This window comes from Epinephelus fuscoguttatus, linkage group LG15, assembly GCF_011397635.1.
Source record: "Epinephelus fuscoguttatus linkage group LG15, E.fuscoguttatus.final_Chr_v1".
Taxonomy (NCBI): Eukaryota; Metazoa; Chordata; class Actinopteri; order Perciformes; family Serranidae; genus Epinephelus; species Epinephelus fuscoguttatus.
The window spans coordinates 3,551,987-3,578,810 of NC_064766.1; the positions used below are offsets into that span (position 1 = coordinate 3,551,987).

Genomic DNA, 26,824 nt, shown 5'->3' on the forward strand with positions numbered 1-26,824 from the left:
AATCAATGTTGCGTTTCTCTCGTGCGCGCGCTCTCTCTTTCTCTCTCTCACAGTCCCACTGTGTTTCTTTTCTTTTGACTTTTCTAAGATGACAGATGCTGAATATATACTCCCTATCTGATGCTGTGGCTGTTTGTGGTTGGCTGAGAGGGATGTGAACTCAATAGTTTGCAGCTGTGTTAATCAAATCAGATTGGGTTTCCATTACGCGTACCAAACGTGCCAAACGGTGCCAGTCCCCTTTGATCTGACATCAGATGTGACGGGACAGTCGATATAGAGATACATTTATGTGCTGATTGCAGATAGTTGCATTGATTTGTGTTTTTTGGGGGGGGTATTTATTGCATTATTAATGTGCCTGACATTCTGGAAACCTGCCTGTGAGGTTTTGGTGACATGCGCGCACTGTCCGCCGGTCAGCCAAACTTCAGCTTACACCGGCTGCGCTCCACCTGCTCTGACAGTAGACGTAGTTTCAGCTGGCGAGCTTTTAGCGCACCTTCGGCGAAGCCTTTTGGCACGAAACTGTCACTGCGCCAAGCTGGATCTGTCGACACCTCCCCCTGCTGCGCCGCCACACCCATCTCAGCGCACCTCGGTCTGCCAAACTACCAAACTGAGCGCGCCTCGGGTCGCACTGCTCGAAACTAGCTCTGCGCGGGTTCACCACCCTGCACCACCCTGCGCCCCGCCGGGAAACTAGAGCCCAAAGAGACAACTGAAAGCCACCAGAGCCTCATACAACAACATCCAAGCACAGTTACGCAAACATTTGTAAGTGTCACGGGGAAATCATGGACTCCATAACAAACTATATAATAACAAATTACGTGACAACGCCTGAACGCAACACAGGCTCGCTCCGCTGTGTGCACAGTGCCGTGCTGCGCTGCTGTGTGAGCAGCATGTTTGACTGTGCTCAGTCTGTTGATGGTCATTTACGCACTGTCCATAACAATAGGCCTAACTATGACAGGTCAGGTCAGTGCCCCCCTAAAATACTACTATTATATATACATACTATCCAACATAGATACGTAGATAAATAGCACAGTTCCCTTGTAAACTTACATAATGTAAGCAGGAAAATAACTTAATCAAAGCCTGAATTCTTTCTAAATCTACAGCGTGTTAGTCTGGAGGTTTAAACGTGTGTCCTCTCACAAAAACTGATCTGAGTACAGCACAGCTACATTCACAGATAACTGAGCCTCCTACCTGCCTGTCAGACAGCATCAACCCATAAACCTTCTCCAGTCCGGACTGAGTGGAGTCCTGCAGGGATCAGCTGTGAAGTCTGGAGGCTGGTGGCTGCTCCGCTGCCGTTCAGCGGCTAGCAAAACATCCTGGCACAAACTATTTACTGGAGTTTGCCAGCCTGTCCCTCACGCGGCATTTGGAGATACTGGTGTTATCGGCTTTCCATGACTGATAGTCCGCTACTAACATTTTCATCACGTCTCATCTCGTCAACGAACATGAAACATAAATTTCATGTTAGTTTTTATTATGAAGATCTATTTTTAGCTTGTCACTGTCTCGCTTTCGTCATGTAGTTTTTGTCAACGAAATTAACACTGAATAGTAGTTGGCGAGGTGGGTGTTCTAGTAGATGGGTAGGTTATCAAGGAGGATTTGGATATAATCTCTTATTCCAGTGGCTGGAGGGTTTACCCCATGTACCTGGGTATACCCTCCACTACACCACTAGTAATTTCCTCCATGTGCCCAAAGAATTTTCAGAGTCTGGTGAGATGGCATTCAGTATTTATGCACCAAAGAATGATCTGATTTTAGACCTGCTCCAACACTATGTTCTTTTAATACCAAACTAAAGATCTTCCTTTTCACTCTAGCATTTTCTTAAATTAATACAGCATACTGTATGTGTACATTATGTTTCTTTGTTGGTATGTATGTGTATGTATGCATGGATGGCATTGTGTATTTACACTGTTTTATTTTGACTTAATGTAAAGCACTCTGAAATGCTTTTGTATGTCCGTATCATATACTATACAAATTCATTTGAATTGTGTATTATTTAAGTGACCTCATTTCTTCCTTACTTAGTTATAGAGCTTCACTTTCAAGGTTTATAAAAACACCCGCAAATACACTTACACTGCACTTATTCAGCAGCAATGTTGGTGTGTTTAGTATCACATGGGAAGCTGGAATGTCTGCCTCATTTCACAAACACACTCTACATGTGGTTACAGCACTCAACATGTAGCACTCTCTGCTACGCAGCAGCAGGAAAACACTTTACAGACATGTGTGCACTCAGTGTGTGAGTAGTACATGTGTTATATGGATGCATGAGACACAAAAGTGAGAGGAGGATGAACAGTATTTATATACATACATACCATGCATGCAGTGTGCATCTACTTGCCTTTGTGTGCATTAGTCTTTCCAATGTGTGTGTGTGTGTGTGTGTGTGTGTGTGTGTGTGTGTGTGTGTGTGTGTTTAGGTGTGTATGTAAACAGATAGAGGGAGGGAAATCAAGTAGTGCAGGTCAAACACATGCAGCTGCTGTAAAGGCTGCAGCACTGAAAGTTGGCCTGTTGTGTAACAGCAGAGATTCATGGGAGAGCTTTCTAAAAACAACCAAAGAGGAGGAAAAGGAGGAGGCAGGAGGAGGAGGAGTGTCCTGTAAGAATATCAAAACAGAACATGTATTAATTAAATTGGATAGTGGACTGTGAAAAACTGTTTTCTTCATTAGAACAGTAGCAGAAAAGGGAGTGCATTTAAATAATCAAGCAAGAGAAAGAAGGGTGCAGTTGGTAATCTGTTTGGATTTTAGTCACAAAACCAAGAGAGTTTCATTAATTTTTTACATTCCTAAAATTAACTATGTGTAGGATTTAAAAAAGTCTGACCTTGGCTTTAGTAGTGTTGCTATGAAAAAAAGACATGTCTGACAGAAGTGCTACCTCTCTCCCTTCCCCCAACACCTGACCTAAGACCAGGAGAACACTTATAAATAGTAAATCAACAGGGATCACCAGGAGCATTCCAGTGGGAGTCTTATAGAACAGCCAGCATCACAAGCAGTCAGCAGTGACTAAAAACCATTCAACACGTTAAAATTTCTGCTTGGGACACCTTATAGACAAAACAATTATTTAATTGGTTAAATAAAATGACAGTAAAATGGCATACATACATACAAGGTGAACAGGACAGACGTAATGGACAGACATACAGACAGTAACATAAAGCAGTTATGATGGTGTACGTGCTGATTAAACAGGAGTCCAGGAGTAGAGATTATGTCATATTAGGTAGGGTATTCATGGGTAAGGTGTGTGTGTGCATGTTTGGAGGTTTGTATGAGAGGCAGCGATATACAGTGTGTGCTGATTTTGGACTGGTTGGTGTGTGGTGGTGTGTGGAGTAAGTAGTAGGCTGTGGGATACATGGCAAAGAGAACATTTTATAATTAATTTTATATACTTTATTAATCCCCCTGAGGGGAAATTCAATTTTTCACTCTGTTGTCAATTACACACAGGTCCGAACACACACATGCACAAACTGGACCTATACATGCACTAAGTGGAGAGATGTCAGAGTGGGCTGCCCATGACAGGTGCTCTGAGTGGTAGGGGGGTTCGGTGCCTTGCTCAGGGGCACCTCGGCAGTGCCCAGGAGGTGAACTGGCACCTCTCCAGCTACCAGTCCACGCTCCATATTTTTGGTCCAGACGGGGACTTGAACAGGCGACCCTCTGGTTCCCAACCCAAGTCCCTATGGACTGAGCTACTGCCAAGACATAGTGTTGATTTTAAAGTGACAAAAAATATGTATAATGTAACAGCAATATCATTATAGTGCAGTAATATAATAAAAAAAAAAAATATATATATAATAATCAAAAATTAAATAGTTATACGGGTAATCAGAGTCTGCCTGCACAAGAGCAGGGCGTTTTACTGACCGTTTGCCGGAGGACAATACCTGTGCAGATTGCTCTGGAGACTGTGTTTAAATTATTTTTGAATAATAAATAAATAAATATGACAAGTAAATAAATGCAATCGGCAGAAGTAAAAAGCTAATGTTAGGCTATAACTGAACTACACCATGGCTGACACCATGACTTACAGTAACATCTCTACCACAAAGATGCTGTAAAGCGGTGGTTGGCATGATGATGTTCTGTAGTCTCATTTAGAAACTTGATAGCAACCACCTTCTTTAAAACATGTAAGGGCTTCCAAAGTCTTGATTGGGGTATTTACTTATGTATTTTATATCGTAAGACAAAATGTAAAATTCTCTTGAGCTTGTGTTAACCACAGATCTTATTTTAGGCATCTAACCAAAAACCATTAACATTAAGACTAAGGGACCAGGAGTGCTAAAATGCTAACTCATTTCGGGGGTTTTTATATTAGGACTCCTTCCTGGGGCACTCTATACCTCTACCTATTGTTTCAGAGTGTGTAGATGTTGCACCTGTTTAGACAATAAGAGAATTTGTATTTGTATTACTAGCTCTATTCATCACATTTAATTTCATTATTGGAATAATACATAACAATGTAATTATTGGTCTGATATATATTGTGCACCCCCACACCGAATTGTATCATTATATTTTCCTAACGCAACCAGCACACTGTCTTAAAAGTTGACGTCACCTCTGGGTCTGTAAAGTGGGCTAATGCAAAATTGCCCTATATGTTAACTTTTTCTCTTGGCCAGCAGGGGGCGATTCTACTGGTTGCAAAAAGAAGTCTGATCGTATGGAAGTCTTTTTACAGGCCAATGACCCCACTTCTCATTTGATTCATTACTTCAGTAGACATTTTCCTCAGGAGTTTATGGTCTCAGTCTTTAGTTTCTAGTCTTCTCCAATACAGCATGATGTTCATTTTATAAATGATGACCCTATTTTAAAATAAAACAAGCAGGGGATACTTTAGGGTACAGCTACCTAGTTACTGACAACAGGACCATGGGCAGAAAGGTGTGGTGTTTTGACGACAAGTTATGTGTGCGACCCATTGTGGGAGATTTCAAAGCTTGTAGCAGCTAGTAGTTAACTCAAAGAAGAAAATATCTAAGAAAACAATGAGGTCCAGGAGCTCCTTACCCTCCGAGCAGAGGACGAGGTCAGCCACCATATAACAGGGACGGTAAGTGACTCTTATTGTCATGTTAAGGGTATAATATGTAGTTTTTCCACATAAAAATGTCTAAAAACGACTAAACCAATATTATATATTTTGTTTAGTTGTGTACTTTGATTATCAGAAATGTTTCTAACAATTTTTCAAACCCAGATAAATATGAAATATTAATAAAAGTTACGGACTGTGTCATTAGGTCGCAATGGCGACTTAACTCCAGTTACCATAGCCATTAAATGAAGGAGAAGAAGAAGAAGCAGACCAGATGAGACGTCAGAGAATGAACGTTACTGTTGCTAGGCCAAGTTAACTCATCATGGATCATGATTATGCATTGACGGTTGCTGCACCTTCTGACACCGAAGCTTTCCCGGTAAACAAGCCGGTAAAACGGAAACGTACGGGTCAACCAAGCGATCCCAGAAGAATTTGGGATAAGAAGAGAGCTAAATCAAGGATAAATATTGGTGTGGCCTTTCCGAGATGGGGAGAGCTTCGTGAAAATCTAGGACTACAATTCGACACCGACCTCACGTGTGTTCTGCTAGACAGGTAAGCAAACATCTGGCTGATGTTATCAAAATATTAATCATTTCCACCAGTGTAAGGCAAGCACTGCTGCCCGCCGGGGCACCAGCGCTCCGGCCAGTGGCCTCCGCTGCGGAGTGGCGGCTGGCTAACCACAACATCTAACGATAGGTTTCTATAATGCTGAGCTGATGCTGGTAAATTCACGGAGTGAGGAACGTCAGATCTGTATCTGTTATATGACTACAACTCCCATGATCCCACGCTACTTTGTGATGTTATCCAACTCCGTCTTCTGTTATTGTTTTGGTTTGAGACCCCAAGCCGCAGAAAATCACATATTGCGCGTTTAATGCCATGGTTATTGTTTAAAAGCGCTGCTGACGCATATGTTTTATGTCACACTTGAAGACAACACTGTTGTGTTACATGTCATGCCTGTCACACCTTTTTTGATTCTGTGATGTCGGCATGATGTCTAAAATCACACAGCATGATGTCGCCATTGTTTGGTTCTGTGTAAAAATGCAAAAGTGGCATAGAGAAGGGACTTTGTAGTGGCTCTGTGGCACACCTCTGTATAAAAAGGGCGATTAACAGTGCATCAGTCAGATCCACCTCTCACTCTTTTCCAGCTCCACCCTCTGATTCGAATACAGTCACTCCTGGCTCAAAAACCCCCACATCTGAACACAAAAGTCTCTCCTCAAAAATCACTTAGGCCATTTTCCCTGTTGTGTCTTTCCCAGGAAACCATCTTTGACCAAGCATCCTTGGACATGTCACACAGTATTTTTAATATTTATAAGTGGAGAGTGATATTTTAAGTTTGCTTAGTGGAAAAAAAAGAACATACTTTGTAAAAACGAAAAATATTCTCAAAATGCAACCTCCACTAAAACAAAAGTATAGCCTATATAGTTTGCTGCATTTCTGCAGGAAATCAAACACCACAAAGCTACAATCTAATTATACTGTTTAAACAGGTAACACGTTTAACTCATCCAGATTGGCTTAGCATGAACAGTATTTTAGTTCAAACATGTGTCTTTGTGTCCTTGTCTGCAAAGAGAATTAAACTCACTTTTCATTATGGATGAAGACTTAGGGGTTTTATGGACTTTTTTTTTTTTTTTTACTTTTGACTCTTTCTTTTAACCGGACAGATGTCAGCCTTAGACATGTTCAGGACTTGACAGTCTTACAGCTCTGTGTCACTTCTCTCCACCCCTGTGATCCCACGAATCAGCCATTCTTTCAAACCAGCCACATGTTTCAGGGTACCAATTCCCTTTTCACATTATTCCCTGTTATAGTGACATCAGTTTACACAGGTCTGAGTCTGATCCTGACACAGATGAGACTGTCCAGCACTCGCCATTTGTTCAAACTTTTAAATGTTTATATTTTCTAGAGAATTCATTTGCATGATCTTAATTATTCTTACTGTCACAAAAAGCTAGGAGTGGGTCAGTGTGGATAGTTGGATGTTACTGAAGTTGCAATAATAAATTTCTTGGGCTGTGGAACTTAACAAAAGGCTGAAAACACAACTGTGGCATATTATCACTTCATTGTTAGTAGTGGCCTTGTAAAATTCATCTAAATTCACCTAAAACACCTATCCAAGGCATACCCAAAGTAAATTAAAAGCTGTTCTTGTTCTATTTGTAGTGCATGCTCATGCATGGTCTCATTTGAAAGGTAAAGCTCTTAAGTTTTTCCCCAACAGTCAACCTAAACCTTAAGACACCCATCAATGTTTGTTTTCCTAAACCTAAAAACAGTAAATTTACGTTAATTACATTTCAGCATCAGACATAAACGAAAAAGCATCCTTTCGTGGGATACGCCAACAGGGTGGCATCAGTTTATATAGCAGCTGTATGACATCAGCTTGAAATGCCTCCAGAAAACAACGTAATTTAAGGAGCTGGACAATCCCTACAGGACAGGTGGGACTGGTGGTGGACGAGTCCAGTGAACACTGGGCTTTCTGATCCAGGAGCCCAGTGTTCACTTCCTGCATGCGGTTGAGCCAAACCGTGATGTTTTTTTTCTAAACCTAACCAGGTGCTTTTATTGCACAAGGAAATAAACATAAATACTAGGTGTTTTACTGATTTAAGTTTCTTTAAAAAAACAAACTGTATGCATTAATAAGCAGAAACTGCACATTTTCCGTGAAAACAAGTGTATTTTGAAAAGACACAATGCAGGTAGGAGGCATACATTGATATACCATCCCAAAACGTCAACAACAGATGCACCCAGGATTCCTAGCATGTCATATGTAGACAAGAAAGTCCACTGACCAAGCGGTGATATGTGATGAGCTGGGAGTGAGAACATGTTGGATCTGCATGGGCTTTAGATCTAAACTGACTAAGGCTTCATAAACCAAAACAGGTGGGACCTGAGCTGATTAATATTTGTTAAAAGCTGAGGTAGTATCTCCAGCCACACCAAATATGCTGGCTTGTATGTTCACAAACAGAAACAATAATTCATTCATTCACTGGTGCCAGCTAGAAGATTTGCTGCACAACAGTTAGGAGTATATAATGATACAGCAATGAAAAAAAATCCTAAAATTAAGGTTTAAAAAAAAACTACTAATGCAATTAATTTGAGATTACAGAATCAAATTGTGTATAGAGCAGGCAGAACGTGGCTGCACGACCTTGACATCTCAGTGAGGAGAATCCACTGGGGACTGACTGTATCCAGAGTGAAGCTCTGCATGTCCATTAATAGCTCATTAAGATGCTGCATGTCCACTAATGAAAAGTATGATGAGCACTAAGTTCAATATAATGACTGTAATGTATTGACTGACACTTAGATTTATGATGTGGTGAGATTGTGCAATAGTCCACTACTGTTTATCTTAAAAACACCACTAACACAAACTTTTGTGGTAATTGTGTTACTCACAATTGATAATATAAACTATTATAAATTGTAGGCCTCCCATTTTTTAATTCAGTTCAATTCAATTTTATTCACAAAGCCCAATATCACAAATCACAATTTGCCTCACAGGGCTTTGCAACATACAATATCCCTCTGTCCTTGGACCCTCACAGCGGATAAGGAAAAACTCCCCAAAAAACCTTTAAAGTATAAAAATGCTAGAAACCTCAGGCAGAGCAACTGAGGAGGGATCCCTCTTCCAGGACAGACAGACGTGCAATAGATGTTATGTAAAGAACAGATCAACATTATAAGTGTAAAACAATCCAAGTGACAAAATGATACATAGAGGGGGAGAGAAAGACAGAGAGAGATGCACCAATGCAGGCTCATTCCGAATTCGAAATCGAAGTTGTCAGTGCTTGGTCAGTGACTTTTGGCATCAGACACCAATGAAAAATTTGTCCTTTCATATTGGCATGATACGTAGCCGGTAGCTGTTATTTGGCCCAGCGGTGTCAGAGGAAATTGTGGCTAGGCAACAACATAAGTTAAGGAGGCGAAAGTTCGAGTAGGGCAGGTGGAAGGGGTGGTGGATGGGTCCAGCAACCACTGACCTTTACCCAGGAGGCTGGTGTTTGCTTCATATACAGTATGAATGTTCAGCCAAACCCTGTTCTTTTGTCCTAAACCCAACCACGTGTGTGTGTTGGCTAAATTTCACCATGTGCGCTTGTTGTTGAAGGAAAAAAAAACTCAATTTGCAATGTTGTACCAACATAGTGCATTTATTTTGAGAGAGACTGTATGCAAACTGTACATTTCCTGTGAAAACAGAAGTGTATTTTGAAAACAGACAGTGCATGTAAAAGGCAGAAGTTGACACGGCGTCCCAGAACGTCAACAAACTACGCATACAAGATACCTTTCATGTAATGTCTTGATGTAGAAATGTCATTATGTGACAAGGTTGGAGTGAGAATGTGTTGCAATCTATGAGACTTTCTTGTGGCCATTCTGTCTGCCTATTGTTTCATGTTTTCATGACAATGCATCTAACAGGCTGGAGCTGACATGGCATCCCAGAATGTCAACAACCATGACCAAATGTCAATATGTGACAAGGTCAGAGTGAGATATACTCTTTTATTCATTTTAAAGCTATAGTTGGTAATCCTGTTCAGAAACACTTTTTGTTATACTGGGTGAAATGGTCCTTCCATCCTGAGAGTCGTCAATACATAATGTGTTCAGAAAAAGAACGACAAAAAATCCGACCTCTGTGGCAGCTGCAGGCCTGTAAAAACTCTGACCAATCTCTCTCTCTCGGTGCGAGTGGAAAGAACCAATCAGATGCCTTCATGTCTCGTCCTTATATATCGCTCTGGTCCTGCCCACGCCCCCCTTTGTCCCTCCCTTCTCCCTGTGTGCACTCATCATGTGTCACCGTTGCCGGAAATATTCAGCACACTCCTCAGCAGTAATACAGAGTTGGCAGGAGAATAAGTTTGCTGAACAATGGGGCCTTAGAGGAGGTGCCACTTTCAAATCTTGCTAGCTCTACAACATTACCAACTATAGCTTTAACTTTTATCTTGGTTATTTTTCAACCTGGACCCTATTTTTCCATGTTGTTGTATCTAAGTGACAAATAGGAACAACAGTTTTTGAAACTGGTCCTGTATTAAGAGAGAGCCTGCAGATGTGTTCCAGACTGCGATGTAACATTAATGGGCACTACTGGTCTACTTACATCCATTAAAAGTACTTGTTTTTGCCACTGACAGGTTCTGATTGTTATTTTAAGTGTCCAATGACAAAGAGTAAAATCCTTTTTTGTTTAACTAGAAACAGCCTCAAAATAACCGTCACCTAAACCCACCTGACTCCATTTAAATAAACAATTTTATCATGGTAAAACACACTTCATTCAAAGTTGACAAAAACAAACAAACCAAAAAATGAAACTCACAAAAGCCATCTTAGTTTGTTTTGCACTGTCCCAACAATCACCAACTGGATGTGGAAGTGCTGCAAAGCGCTACAGTTTTCCAAAGAGCACTGCCTGCGTCCTTTCAGTGCCCATGTGAAGCAATTGGGCTGTTCAAATAGGACTCATCATGAAGCTGAGATCTGCAGCAGTAGTTTCAGCGTCTGGTCTAGTTTTTCTGCGAGCAAATCTGGTAGGAAAACACACTGATTTTCTACTATGAACAATATTAAGAGTATAATAGATATGATAGATTGATGACTGATTGATAGAAATGATCAGATTATGAAAAAAACATGAGCTCACAGATTTATCTGGTTCCCAGGCAAACTAATATATTACCTCATAATAAAAATAAAAGTGAGCTACACTAGAAACTTCTCCTGTGTGCCAAGCATGTAGGAGAACCCCAGTAGCCAGCCTGAAAACATGAATGGCACTTTCTAGAGCCAGTGCTTGGTTTGTCCTTTCTAGGCTACTGTAGAACAATATAGCGGACTCAGTGGAAGAGAACCATCTGTATATAAATATAAATGGCTTGTTCTAAAGTCCTGTTTCCACAGACAAGGTATCTAGACTCTTGGTCTGTTTAGTGTTTCTACCACAAACAGTACTCTTAAATGTTAATGCCAATCACTGTTCTGTCCAGCGCTCGCTGTATTTCCTCATCATCAGTGACACAGACGGAAGTCTGCACCTCATTTATTTTCCACAGAACAGGGGAAACACCAACATTTTCATTTTCAGAACAAAATAGAACAGGCTACAGTGAGAGTATCTCTCCATGGGATATTTAAATTGGGTTTGTGCATATAGTCCTTCTCAGGAAAGCACAGACGTTTATTGCTGAAACCACAGGAGCGACACTCCACAATGCTTTTTTTTTTTTTTTCTTCACGTGAGGATTAGAATATATGCAGTTCACATAATCAGGTAGAAATGAAAATATATTTTTACTATAAGTGTATATCATCCAATTTTCCTCAATGACATTAAATTGGTTCAAAGATTACTTATGTGGAAGACAGCAATGTGTAAATGTGGATGGCAAATCATCAAGCTTTTTAAATATTAAAAATGGTGTGCCTCAAGGATCCATTTTAGGCCCCATCTTATTTATTATTTATATAAATGATTTATGCAAAGATGTTGAAAATGTAAATTTCCACTTTTACGCGGATGATACAGTTTTATATACGTCATCAGTTTCTCTGGAAAGTGCAATAAACAAATTACAAGCGGCATTTAATGTTGTTCAAAGAAACCTCTTTTCACTAAAACTGGTGCTGAATGCCCAAAAAACCAAAATGATGTACTTTTCAAAAGCCAGATCACACTTGCAAAATAATATTCAGATTTTAACTCTGAATAATGAGTTAGTTGAACATGTCACAACTTACAAATACTTAGGTTTTCTGTTGGAAGAAAACCTGTCTTTTCATCACCACATAAGTAATCTTACTAAGAAATTGAGGGTGAAGTTGGGTTTCTTGTATAGAAACAAACGCTGTTTTTCTTTTGCTACAAGGAAGAAACTTATTCAAGCAACTGTATTGTCTGTAATTGATTATGGTGATATTCTCTACATGCATGCTACCTCTGCTTCTTGAAAATGATTGACTCTTTATATCATGCAGCTTTGAGGTTTGTTTCAGGCCTGAGTTTTCGAACCCATCATTGTGTCTTGTATGAGAGTGTTGGATGGCCTTCCTTACACAACAGAAGAATGGAACACTGGTTTATCTTTCTTTACAAGGCCATTTTGCATGACTTACCGGCTTATGTATGCTCATTACTGACTCCAAAGATTGCAGGTTATCGTAATCTGCGCTCTCATGGTCAGATTGCATATGAAATCCCTCGGACTCGCTCTGTTTTTGGCGAAAGAGCATTCAGCGTCTGCGCTCCAAAATCCTGGGCTGAGATTCAGACCCATCTTAGACTTGACCGTTGTATTAGTCTAGAAAATTAAAGTTAAAAAAAGTTAAAATTAAGGAGCATCTGCCCACCATTTGTACGTGTTTTATGGATTAATCACGAGGATTTGATACTGGATGTAATCCTTTTTATTTATTTATTTATTTATTTTATTTTATTTTTTTTTATCTGAGGTTTATTAGTATGTCACTCTTTGTGTAACTTCTTGTGCTGCCTTCTTGGCCAGGATCCTCTTGAAAAAGAGATTATTATCTCAATGAGAATTCCCTGGTTAAATAAAGGAAATATATAAGAGAGACAATAACAACTAACGGAATGGTCAGAGTTGTCATTGAAATTTAAGGTGTGCTGAAGGATTCACGTCCTCAACTCATGCATTTAGTAACATTACAAGTAAACAGTTGTCCCAGTGAATTAAGTTTTTTTTTTCTCTTTCTACAGCTGCTTTGAGAGGCAACAAAACATCCTTTCATTTTTTAGTTATAGCTTAGTAATGTATGTAAGACTTGTCACGGTATGAACATTGGTTACATAAGCCTCAAAACTAGCCACAACTCAGCCCTGAGCAAGACTGACTGTCCTCTATTGATTAATCAACAGACTGCAGTATTTCTAGCTCCACCTTTTAGTACCAGATCTGTGTGGGATGGAAAGGAACAGTTCCATTGGTACCATCCACAACTTTTCATGGTGGAAACAGAAGAAAGGTGTATCAAACTAAACTGAACCGTACTGTACTGCTTGGTGGAAACTGGGCTTTAGGTAACAGAAACACAATGATTCTCAATTCAGGTGTTTATACACTAATGAAAACATAGTTGTGAATATTATATTCCATTTCTGCCAATATATTGCCTTAAATCCTAAACACTGCACCTTTAATGAAATTATTTGTTACAGAACTTGTACATATAACAAATCCAGTTCTTGTTTCTGTTACTTCTCCTCTGCAGTCTGTGAAGCAGTGCCAGCGTTCCCTCAGCTTAAAACACTATTGAAGAAATGCAGACACAAACAAAGATGATACAGTGTCAGTACCACACTGACAATAACAGAGCTGTAAATGCATTTTAAAATACTGAAAAACAACAAATATCTGTAAAAAAAATATAGGAAAAAAAATAAAAAAAATAGGAGGAATAGAATGTGACGCTGCCATATCCAGTTAACTTGAGGGCAAACCCCTTTTTAACAAAAATTACTCAACTGGCCTGTAAGACTGATTTTGGCACTGAATCACATATTGTGTTGAGTGGACAGAATAGGAAATTGGGGCATTCTGCTGGCCAAAGACACCATGTGATCACAACACCCAAGGGTTGAGGCCAGACAGGGACTATAGTTGTAGGTCTTACCCCTTAACTTTTCCCTCATTTCCTGTCACCTTTTTACTGTTCACTGTCTAACAGAAATTAACAAAATGTTCCCAAAATGTCCTAATAAAAACAAACAAACATCTCATTTAAAAAGCTATGCCTCCATGCACCTGTCAAGTTTCTCTTACAGTGTATATCTATGTCTGTGAAAACATGGATGCTTCACACCCACCTTCCCCCCAGCATCTATACAATCAGCACAGTCTCAAGATTAGTATTCCTGAGATATGACATTGACTAATGGACAGAAAAGTGTTTAATGCACATTATGATGTCACAGTGAAGTTGACCTTTGACCTTTTGGATATAAAATGTCATCACTTCATTATTTTATCTTATTAGACATTTGTTTGAAGTTTTGTCATAATTAGTGGGAGAATTCTTGAGTTATGGCCAAAAACATGTTTTGTGAGGTCACAGTGACCTTGACCTTTGACCTTTAACCATAGCATTCTAATCAGTTTATTCTTTAGTCGTGGACGTTTGTGTCAAATTTAAAGAAATTCCCCTCCGGTACTTTTGCGATATTGTGTTCACAAGAATGAGACAGATGGGGTCACATAGACTGTGACCTTTGACCACCAAAATCTGATCTGTTCATCACTGAGTCCAAGTGGACATTTGTGCCAAATTTGAAAAAAATCCCCCAAGTTGTTCTTGAGAGATTGTGTTCATGAGAATGAGATGAAAGCAAGGTCACAGTGACCTTGACCTTTGACCACCAAATTCTAATAAGTTTAACTTGCATCCAAATGAACACTTGTGCCATATTGAAGACATTGGGGGGCGGCAGTAGCCATAGTAGTAGTAGGGAACCGGAGGGTCGCCTGTTTGAGTCCCCGTCCAGACCAAATATGGAGTGTGGACTGGTGGCTGGAGAGGTGCCAGTTCACCTCCTGGGCATTGAGCTAGGTACCGAACCCCCCAACCGCACGGGGCGCCTGACCAAGGCAGCCCCCTCACTCTGACATCTCTCCACTTTATGCATGTATAGGTCCTGTTTGTGCATGTGTGTGTCTTTCGGACCTGTGTGTTAATGGCAAAAAGAATGAAAAAAAAATTGAATTTCCCCTCAGGGGGATTAATAAAGTATATCAATTAAATTAAAATTTCCTTGTAGTGTTCTTGAGATAATGTATTCATGAGAATGAGACAGATAAGGTCACAGTGACCTTGACCTTTGACCTATGACCATCAAAGACTAATCAGTTCATCGTTGAATGGACATTTGTGCCAAATTTGAAGAAATTTCCTTGAGGCATCCTTGAAATATCATGTCCACAAGGATGGAATAGATGGAATGCCTCAGGACATGGCTATTGCCGGTACAGAGGCATAGTCAGAGATTTTTTTGGCCCAGTTGTTGGTCTTATTTTTTGACGTGGGTCTGATACTTTGCATCAAGGGATCATTCAAAACAGATTTCAGTGGAGTGAGCACATGGACATGCAAGGAATATCAAACCTCATGCAACTTGCTGAGCAGCATTCATTAACCATGAGAAGGATGACTGTCTCACTGGATTTAGGAGGATGTGGAGATGCTGTTTGATGCCATGTTCTATTTGAAAATAAGTGGAATGAAGTAAATCATCTCCTCATCTCTTTGACAGAGGATCTCTCATCTTTCTGTCCAATTTCTAATATTTCCAATGTTTTCTTTTATTTCTGCTGATACAGTTTCTCCTTAACCGAGGATTCCAGACATGAAACACACACATAAAAACACTGTCCTTAAAGGAGCTGGATGCGATATTCAGAGCAAATCTATGATTCAGAGTGTGATTCAGGTTTTCTGCACATGGTTCTCATCATGGAGGAGGATGAGCCAGCGGCAAGTAGCTAATGGTGCTAGCTAACTCAGTAAACAATGCTAACAACAGTGACAGTGCTGACAGTGCTGACAGAGCTAACAATGCCAGTAACAGAACCTGAGGGTGGGTGCTACACTTCCATGATGACGCTATCCCAGTATCAGTAGGAACCACCAGGAAAGGTGTGTAACAGGTGTAACAGGTAAAAATATGTATATATGTCTGTCTGTCTGTCTGTCTGTCTATCTATCTATCTATCTATCTGTATGTGTATATAGATATACATAAATTCACAGGTACAGTCACAGGTAATGATGAACTACATTTGAGCTGCACTATTTTTTTATTTTTCAGAATAAAACAAATGAAAAAAAGATGTGCAGTATATGTGTAATATTTTGACATCTCAATCACTATTATCAAGCCAAAATTCCATCGGGTCGCGGGACTTTATTAATGGGTGTGGGTGGGTGCAGCTTTGACTTAGACATAATGACGTGGAACGGGTCGGTTCTGGTACTAACCTTTACTGGTATGGGTAGGTGTGGGTTTCCAAAAATGGACCCATGTAGGACTCTGTTGTGTGCTATGCTTCCATGATGATGCTGTCCAATTATCAGCAGGAACCAATATATGAGCACAATGCAGAGCGGCAGCCATGAGCCAGCCAGCAGGGTGCAGTCCAGGCTCCAAGGAAGTGTGTCAGGCTTTGAAGCCAATTTTCGTTGTGGACAAACAGTGGAATTACAACTTCTGGGTCCGTCCCATGATGCCATTGGGCCCAAACAGACTTTTTACCATTGACTTACAAGGTGGATAAGACGTCTGTAAATCAGTACAGACATTTTTTTGAGTGTCACAACCCCTGTGAAATGACTCGTTTCACTGTCAGGATTGAATCCATTTGGTCTAGTAATATTGTAGAAAGTCTAGAAGAGCTGAAAGATTAAATTATTTTATCCCTATTCAAGTTAGCAGAGTGCTAAACCAGAAATAACTGGCATGGCCAGTGGACGTCTCTAGTGCGCCTGCTCTGTGGGCCACACAATGAGGAAGCAGTGTCGATCATTTGGATAATTTTATATGTGGCAGTTCAGCCATTTTGGTTTCACATGTCAATGAGCAACTTTCATAGGAATGAATGGGGCCCCACTTCAAATGCTGTATTCAGGTCTCCTTATACATCCATGTTGTAGCCTAGGGTTGCAGCGATATACTAGTTTCAAGGTATACCATGATATAAAAGTTGGCCGTTATCATATAGTGTACATTTGCTTATTTCCAATATTGTAAAAAAGCAACCTCACCCTTTATTTTAGTCATTTTCAAAGGGGAGAGTTTTTACACATACTTCCATCAACAAAGTGGTTTCAAGTTTCAATTGTAGTTAGAAAACATTTGTTCAACCTGCAGTAAGCCTTCCACTTTTATTCCATTAAGGGTCATTCTGACTGATAATATAAATTCTGTAATACCATGATACCGTGAAACTGCAGTTTGAGATGGTTATCGTCATTGTTTATGAGAAGCAACTTATTCACTGCACAAGGCATGCCTGCGATGCGGACCAAGCTGGCGGTGTTATGAGAGGACAAGAGGCTGTGTCAATTTAAAAGATACAAATAGTGCTCACATCAAGACGGCCAATCAAGCTATAGCACCAGCAACTTCCTGAACAGCTCTGTGTACAGCCAGGAAAGTGAGACTGATGCTATTGTATTGTTGTTGATAATCTATGATGTTAACAAAAAAAGGTTTTTAAGCAAATGTCTTATAGTTACAATAAGTTGTTGATGTGAATCAGCCACTGCCAGTTGTTCTTATATATACAGTATATATATAATGCATGATGGGAGATGATTTGATTTGAATTGGCCAGTATATATGCTCATGCCATATCCCTACAAAATCATCAGTCAGTCCAGAAGGCATTTCATTCAACAAAATTTGACAGAAACCGTTTTTGTCTTGTTGCTTTTTTGTAAATAAATCACCCTTGTGTAGAGAACTAGTAAAGAAGGGGGTGGAAAGATTGCAAGATGGACACCCACACCCAAAAGTAACCTGCAGGGCAGGGCGGACACAAGCAGGTCATGAACAGTGGAGCTGCACCATCACAGGGACTTGCATGCACTAACATGCACATGTGGCTGGCATGGCTACCATGGTTACAACAACAACCAACAGAGAAGCTCAAATTACAAAACACACAGAGGGAGTATGACTCCATTCTCTGTTCAGTTTGACATTTCTCCAGTATATCTTTACATAGCAAAAAGTGGTGTGCTGCTATATTAATGTTAATATAATAAGGGAAAAAATATTAAAAGTACTTGCTATTTATAGGATCACCAAAATCCCTTAATAAACACAGCCTTTGCTCTTCAGGGAGACCATTAAACCAACCAGTTTTTACAGCTGATGGTAGTGTAACTGATCATAACTTTACATAGAGAGATCTTTGACTCAAACTCTCATTCATAATTCACAAATTCTCATTGACATGTCAGAGAATAGTGGAGATATGCCAATTAGAACTTCCCAGAGTCCAACATATCTGGTTTTCTCAGACCAACAGAATAAAACAAAACCCAAAGATAATCAGTTAACACTAACAGTGATAAAAAAAAATAAAAGAACAGAGAAAGCAGCAAAAGAGGGACTGCAGTCAGTTTTAAAATAAATGATTAATTATCAAACACTGTTGGTAAATAATTTTCTGTCAACTGATCAACTAATTGTTTCAGCACTGTTCTACACTAGCTAGTTGTTTGTTATGTCTCTGTTATGCTAGTGTTACTGTTGTGGTAATGTAGGTTCCCAACTTAGGTTTGTACAACAGAGCATCTTGCACATTCAGAATGTCACAAATATTACACCTTAACCTGTTTTGAGAAAAATAAAAGTAATGAATCTTCCTATTTAGCCTCAGACAATTTCATTGTGTTCCAACCCCACATTTGTCTGGAGTTCAGCTTCATAGACATCCAAACTTCCAAAAGCATATCTGAAATCTAAACCTGTGTATTCCTGTTTGTGGTCACAGTGCTGCTACAATCTAATCTCAGCATGAATTAGGTGCAAGAAAGGACAGAGAACACTTAGATTAATGTACAGAATATACCGTAAATATCACAAGACAGACTTAGGAAGTCCTGGAATATGACTACATAAGTGCAGGCCAGGACAGGTTGAGCAGACAGTAACATTAGGCTGCAGCTGTGTTGGTTCTACTACTAAGGACCCTGAGGTCATGTGATCTGCTTCTGGGGGATGTGGAAGTTTTGGCAATCTGCTGCCGAGTGTAACATTGAATTTTGAAATATGTACAGTTACATTAAAATTAAGATATTTAAACACTTTTCAAGTCAATGTGTTGAGAAATGGTTAGTATAACCTGAAGGCTAAATGCTACAGTCTCAAGCTTTGCTGCTTTTCTTTGTCTTCTTTGATACTTAATTAAATTACTTTAGGTTTTAAACAAAACAAGACATTTTAATATGGCAGGTTAGACTCTGAGATTTAAACTGTGATGGATATTTTCTCACGTATTTGGTCAAACAATTAACTAAGAAAATAATCTGCAAAGTAATTATGAAAATAACTGTTACTTGCAATGCTATTCCACTCCACTACCTTTCACAGGGAAATGTTACACCTGTAGGCTGATTACTAGCTATATATACAAACCATATCATCATCTTATAAAATATGGGTCTTCAACATTTTTCAGGTCAAGGTCCCTTTGGCTAAAAAAGAGAGGAGGAGGCAGGAACCCCCAACTACATATATTGTATAAAACTGAGCTGCACTTGAGATAATTCTCTGAATATTTTTGGGTCTTCTCTTGTTTGTGCTGCCTGTAGCTGCTAACTTAGCAGCAGTTGTAGCATGGCTAGGTGCATTAGGCTCACGCTGTGCACTTTCACTGGCGGTGTCTGAGGTGGAGTCTCTTTTATCAAAAAGTTACAAAACAATCCATTGTAGCTCACAAGAACGTCTGTACAGCTAATTGGAGCTTACATAATTGCACAAGGATTCATGGGTAACAGCATTAATGTTGTATACTGTAAATTAAATGAGTGTGTTAAATGTTTCATGAATAAGCCAATTTATTGTTGCTAATAAAATGCTGGATTTATGTTAAGTATATTTTCAGTAGGGCTGCCCCCAATCGCAGACCAAACGTTAATCAACCAGAGAGGTCATTAGTTGACAAGATTTCATTGGTTGCTTGGCCTGGGGAAAAAAAATAAAATAGACGTGAAACTGCACCTTGTCAAAATAAAGGCAGACTCAGGCCACGTTCAGCAGTCAGACAGGAGTCACGTTACAAACCAATCACAGCTGACAGATATCTTTCCCTTCTTCCGTAAATATTCAGACTGATAAATATGGAAAAGTTGATTATTTCGTGCAGGGCTGTCTGAGGTTTACATCTCTCCCATGGGCGATAGGCCCACACACTTAGAAACAGCGCCTGGAAGAAGATCAGCTCTCCACTCAGGATTTCAGTTAAATAGGCTATACAATACTTGTTAAGGTTGCTTTGCAATCTCAGACGCAACCTGCCACCATGTTCTTGAAAGCTGGCACAGAAAAGGAACAAGAGTAGCGCCAAGATGCAACATTTGTATGGCCCCTAATTTACAGGGCTGGTACTTGTGGTTATTACACAGGCTAGTTCAGGGCTGGAGTGGGACTCATTTTCAGCCCTGGAGTTTCATGCCTCAGACCGGCCCACTTTAGATCACAACCTATTATAACCTTACATGTTAGGTCAACAATAGCGCACTGTTCTCTAAAGCCTTGTAATTCAGTGTATTTTTCTAAAATATTTCCAATTCAGTGTAAGTGAGGGTTGCTTCACAATGTAGATTTATTTCAACATGAGTGCACATCTCCAACATTATTCTTAACAACACAACATCCTTTTCAACAATATCAGAATCTATATTCTGTTCAAATAAGTGTTCAGAGATATCCAAACCTTAGAAATGAAATATAAGAATAAATAAAAAATATTAAATTTGAAAAATTTTAAAAAGTGTTGCACTCTCTGATAACACTATCTCTCAGGGTTTTCCCCGGGTTTCTTCGAGACCAAGGTGGCAAAGGCCTGTGGCGGGGGGCATCTTGACAGCAGTACTTTTAGATACGGTCCCCCCCTCTATTAAATATGAAAGGAGGCCCCACATGCTTGAGCTTTACCCTGCTGACTTGTACAATCAGAACAGACATGTCAGCAGGCACATCCTGACAGCTGAGAATATTACTGTCAGGTATTGTCCCCCCTCTATTAAATATGAAAGGAGGCTGAAAATCTCAGGACATGTCTGTTCTGATGATACAAGTCATGGTCCTGAAATGTGTGTTTCTCTTCTATAATAGCCTACACATTCTACATCTTGGAGGCGACGTCTTTCCACATACGGGCTTCCTTCGCCTTTCTAACAGGGCAGAGCTCCGTGGGAAACAGTAGGAGAGACACATCCCCAGGGGAACCGGGATCTGACACAACACTGGAGGGAGAAGCAGGTCCGTGGAGCTGTGCACTGGATGAAAAAAACAAGCGCGTCGCATTGAATGCGCGCCGCTACGACTTGTGAGCGTGCATGACGCGCGTCTACACTGAAAGTAATGGATTTGTGCACGCAAAAGACGCTACATCTGAACGCCCCCCATGCACACAAAAGAGCTGCCACTGGAGGTGGCCCAGGGACAGCGGTAGCAGCTGCAGTGCCATGACTGAACACCAGCCCAATAAAAAAAACAACAACAACTGAACACTGGCTCAATAAAGAAAAAAAACAACAACTTAATACCGGCCCTGGCGGCCCAACTTAAGACCCACCCACCGGGAACTGTCCCAGTCCTCCCAATTAGCCACTCCGGGCCTGGTCTAGCTGATAACATGTCGGACAGGGATCATTTTAAGAAGGTGAAGGACAAAACCAAGGTGATATGTAAACTTGACATCATTTATTGACTACAAACATGACGTATCATCTGAAACATGGCTACATGCCCATTAGCCAGTTAGCACAATCATTACTGCTTTGCAGACAGTAATTAACAGGCGGCTTGCTCAGTGTGTGACGTGCACTTGTCGATAAAATATTGGTCTATATTAATGAAGGTTTTTGTATTTCTCTGTAATGTAGCACAGTGTTAACAATGTTTCTTATACTATTCTTTCTCAGACCTTGAACTCAAACCATTGTGTTGCCCCACCCAAAATATATAATTAAATGATTAAATTGATATTGTTAACATGCCGGCCACTAGGCGACTAATCGCCCTAAATGACGACTATTGGTCGACTAGGAAAATTCTTAGACGGGGGCAGCCCTAATTTTCAGACACATTTTAAATAAAAAAATAACTTAAATTAAGATTAAATTAAGAAGCTGTAATTTGGCGGCCCCCCTGCACTGTTATAGATTAGGGCTGAGCAATATGGAGAAATCACAATACTTTTGGCCAAATACCTTGATACTGATATTGCAACAATATTGTAGGGCTGACTGTTGGTGCTTTCACAAAATATTTACACAATGAATGTTCTGATTAATAATCATCCGTACTGTGGATGTGATGACTAAATGGGTAAAGGCAAAGTTTAGAAAATTACAGCACTTTAATGCAGCCTTTAAAACTGGAAAAGACACTTACAATATTACGCTTTTCAAAATCTAAGACAATATCTAGTCTCAAATGACGATTTCAATATGATATCGATATTTGGCCAAAAACGCTGAAGTTAGCTTCCGATTCACAGCTTCTGATTTAGGTTCAGTTGCTCAGCAATGTAAGTAACTTTCCCTTAACTTTTCCCTTAAGGGAAAGTTACTTACATTGCTGAGCAACTGAACCTTGGCTTTTGGCACATCTTATTGTTGTAAAAACATGTTAGACATTTAAGGTAAAGCCTCAACACTACCTGAAGCCTACTTTCAGATTTGTGAAACTTTTCTTCTATCTGTGAAAATGGGTTAGATGGATTAAATCTGGACTGGATTATCCTAGAGAGGCTATATATTATTTAAAACATAGTTTCAAATTTGTGAAACATTTATTCTATTCAAAAATGTTTAAAAAATGGACATTTGACCTTTTTTACATGTAGACCACAGTGGACTACGCCTTTTTCACTTTCACACTTAACCTATTGTCAAATCTGCACTAGATTATCCCGGAGAGGTTGAAGGTTGACAGAGTTCCCACACATTTTTACCAATGAATTTTCAAAACTTTTCCATAACTCTTTCATAATGTTTAATGCTATTTCCATTATTTTATTTAGGAAGTTTAAAATAGGTAAGCAGATCATTGGATGTAGCAAGAGATTGGTTGCATTTGGGTAGAAGAGGTAATCTAGCCTGGCTCCAGCAGGCGTAAAACATGGGCAGACCTTGGCAGTCTGTTGAGCGGCATTTTTGTTTTTCCCTTTAGCATGGCTGACCAGAGCCGTTTTTCCTCATGTTGCCAGTACCAAAATCTTTAGTGCAGAGCCTACATTCAGTATGGCTAGGCTATGCCTCTCTCCTGAGCCATGGATTACAAATTCTGATTCAAAATCCATACATTATTAAACACACACCTCCCAGGCATTTTGCAGATAAGCAAACTGCTAGCCCTTGCTAACTTGACTCACTCGCAAGACATTTCTGTCCCAACTAGCTGCATAAGCCAACATGTAACACAAGATACTAGTGACATTTCAGTGGTCACACCTCGCAGCACTAGATTTTAAACAAGCATTACAGGGAACATATTTCACGTAACGTTAGACTCATTTGGGGATTTTCATGAACATATTTTAGCCAAAGCAATTAGTGTGTCTCAAACTGCATACTTCCATTAGTACACTGAAATGTAGTACACTATGTACATGATGTACTTCTTCTGTGGTGCACCAATTTCAGCAGGGTAGTGTTGTCTCAAGTCACACACTGCCGTTTTGCACATATTGAAAGTAACAATGGCTTTTTCCAAACAGACAGCACATTGCAAACAGTTAAGTGTTTAGTACAGAATTATGCCATTTGAGACACACTGAAGGTATATTCAAACCTTTTGTGATACCTTCATTCTATTTCTGAGAATGCAAAAAGGGGAGATGCATTCACTGTTTTTTTTTCACATGTAGAGCACATAAAACCAGGTCCAGATCAAAAACCACTATAGTACAGTTTTAAAAATTCAATAATATCTTAGTCAAAAGTTTCTTAATGAGAGGTCTTTAGTTTTGTTATTTTAAGAACACACGCACGCACGCACGCACGCACACACACACACACACACACACACATATATATATATATATATAATAGATAGATAGATAGATAGATAAAGATAGATAGATACATAGATACACACACACACACACACACACATAACTACAAAACAAATTTCCGCTTTGGACAATAAAGTTTATCTTATCTTATTATATATTTATAAGCACAATAATATCAGCATATTGGATATCGGCAAAAAAATCCAATATTGTGCATCCCTATACATTTACTGAAATAAAGATTCTGCATATTTGTTCCAACACTGGTTACTGTACAGCACGTGCATCTCATGTCAGCAGCCTATTGGTCTGCCTGTAGGCTTCACTTTTTATTCTCAGTAAATTGTCTGCTGCATGATAATTGTTTCTACATAGATTTAATGAATGACTGTGGGCTAACTGTTGTCAATCGCCAACATATATCCTGGTCATTCAAATTCAAGACTCCACCCAGAAGCTGCTCAGGAAGTTCCTTCCAGTGGCACTAAAAGAGAAAGTCTCCTCAGCATCAGCGGCATTACTGCTGAACACCACCAGGTATGACTGACAGCAGGGCCAACTCCCTGTCTTTCTACTAAAGGATGGAAAGTATCATTCCTGTTTAGCTTGTGTTGGTGGGATATGGCAGATAAGTGAGCTGAGAGCCTCCCACAGTATCATGTGTGCTGGCCCTGCAGAAGGGAGCATGCTAAAGATGGCAGCTGGTAGCCACACTGTAAGAGTTGGCACTATTCAGAGGCCACCATGGTGCCAACTACTGTCAGAGCAGCCCTCTGCTCATTCATTCATTTATTCCACACATAAACAAACACATACACACACCATCACTGTGAGCCATCCCAAGGCCTCCATCCCAGCCTCTGTCCTACCTCCATATCTGGCCCAGCTGGAGGATGTGGATGACGGACTGGCCGAACCAGACGCAGAAGGAGTAGTAGGCCGATCGCTTCCTACTCCTGCTGCCCACCGCAGTGCTCGCGGTGCTGTTGGTCGTGGTGTTCTTGCTGGCGGTCGACGCCTGTCTCTGCGGCGTAGCCGGGTGGTGTTGAGCGGTAACGTCGCCGTGCGAGGCCGAGCCGCTCAGCAGCTTATTCCCATCCATGTGAGAGCAATCGGCGGCGGATTCGGCTCCGTCCTCGGTGCTGAAGTCATGGACGAACCATCTGAAGCTAAAAAGCTGGACCGAGAAGGAGCCCAGCACCACGAAGAAGAGCGTCAGGCCGAACCACCAGTAGTCGCGGCGGAGGTAGTAGTCGACCGACAGCCACACGTCGGTGCCCACATCGGCCAGATACACGGCCACTGCGGCTACGATCCACAAGCAGTCCCACACTGTGTATTTCTGCTGCTCTCTGCCAAGGCGAAGGCACGTCGAGTTGGAGCCTCCGCCGCCGCAACACCGCGACTCCCCGTTGACGAAGTCTCCGTCCCCGGTGCCCGCAGAGTCGGGCTGGGCGCCCGGGTGGAGCCCCTGCACCGAGCCAGAGTGCTCGGAGTTCTGCAGGGGGGTGAAGGCCACGTCGCTCTTCTTCATCTTCAGGACCCCGTCCGATTTAGCCGCCATTATTGGAAGCTTGTAATATTACTCTATTATTTTTCTTCCGTTCCTCCCCTCCTCTTCTCCTCTACCCCTGCCTCTCTCCGTCGACACCCTTCTGTGTGTCTCTCCTCCTCCTCCTCCTTTCTGGGCAGGACTAGCTCCTCTAGACTGCTGCCTGCTCATAATACAGAATAAAGACAGAAAAGAGGACTGACCCAGTGCTTGCTCCGATATTTTGGTCCATATCACGTCTTTATCGGACTTCTCCTTCGGCTGATGATCCGCTCACATCCATCAACAGGAAGGCTTTCCGCTTTGTTTCCTCCACCTGCAGACAGTTTACCCGAACAGACTCTGCTTGTGTGGTTTGTCACTCTTTGTCCTCGATGAGTCCTGATGCTGAGGCCGATGTTGGGGATGGAGATGGAGATGGAGACAGGAACTCAAGAAAAGGAGGAAGCTTGCATCCATCTGCTTCTTCTATGGCACAGACTAAAAACTATGACATCATCCTCCCCTCTCTCTCTCTCGATGACTCTCTCCCTCTTTCTGCCCGTCTCTCTGTCTCTCGGCTGTTTGCATACCGTTTGAGCTCCGTCACACCGCAAAGTAAAGACTACTCTCGTCGAAATCTCCCATTGCAGCGGGGCAAAGAAATCACCCTTACAGTTTACCTGTCAGCATGCAGCCTGCCATGTGAGGCAGGATAGAAAAACGTGAGCAGGAGAGAGCAGACTGGTTTCAGCACCATGGACAGTTACTGATACTCAGCAGCTCCTGCACAAACTTCAACTTCATACTCACAGTTTGTATCAGCTCTCAGCAGTCACATCATTTAGACTGTGCAGCACAATACTTCATTTGTCCGACAAAAGATTATCTCAGACTCAAAACCTTTTTTCCAAGCTGTTGCCACACAGTTGAAAGAATACTTTTGTCCAAAATAGCACTGTATACTGACGCATTAAATCAGGAAAACAGACCCAGACCTAAAGAACTAAAATGGAAGAAGAAGAAGAAGAAGAAGAAGAAGAAGATATACTTATTAATTCCTTTTTTTTTTTACTCTGTTGTTATATATATATACTTATATACTTCTGACCTAATTGACCAAAAGATGCAAACTTGCCGTCTAAAAGTCATTTATACATTTAAAACCTTTTACACTCCATGCAGCAAATCTACTGTCCAGCAATACTGGCATGATTTTGACAGATTGGTGCATATATTGATACATTAGGAATATTGTAAACATTTTTAATTTGATTGAGTA

At 40.6% G+C, this 26,824-nt stretch overlaps 1 protein-coding gene across 1 annotated transcript in view; it reads right to left on the reverse strand.

Moving 5' to 3' along the window:
* xkr4 (XK related 4) overlaps window positions 1-26,151 on the reverse strand; it is a 59,437-nt gene extending 33,286 nt beyond the window's left edge. The window contains exon 1 of the mRNA XM_049599421.1: window positions 24,881-26,151. Within this exon, the coding sequence (XP_049455378.1) occupies window positions 24,881-25,575 (695 nt within the window). The 5' untranslated portion in view covers window positions 25,576-26,151. The remainder of the gene's footprint in view (window positions 1-24,880) is intronic.
* Between the last annotated feature and the right edge of the window lie 673 nt (window positions 26,152-26,824).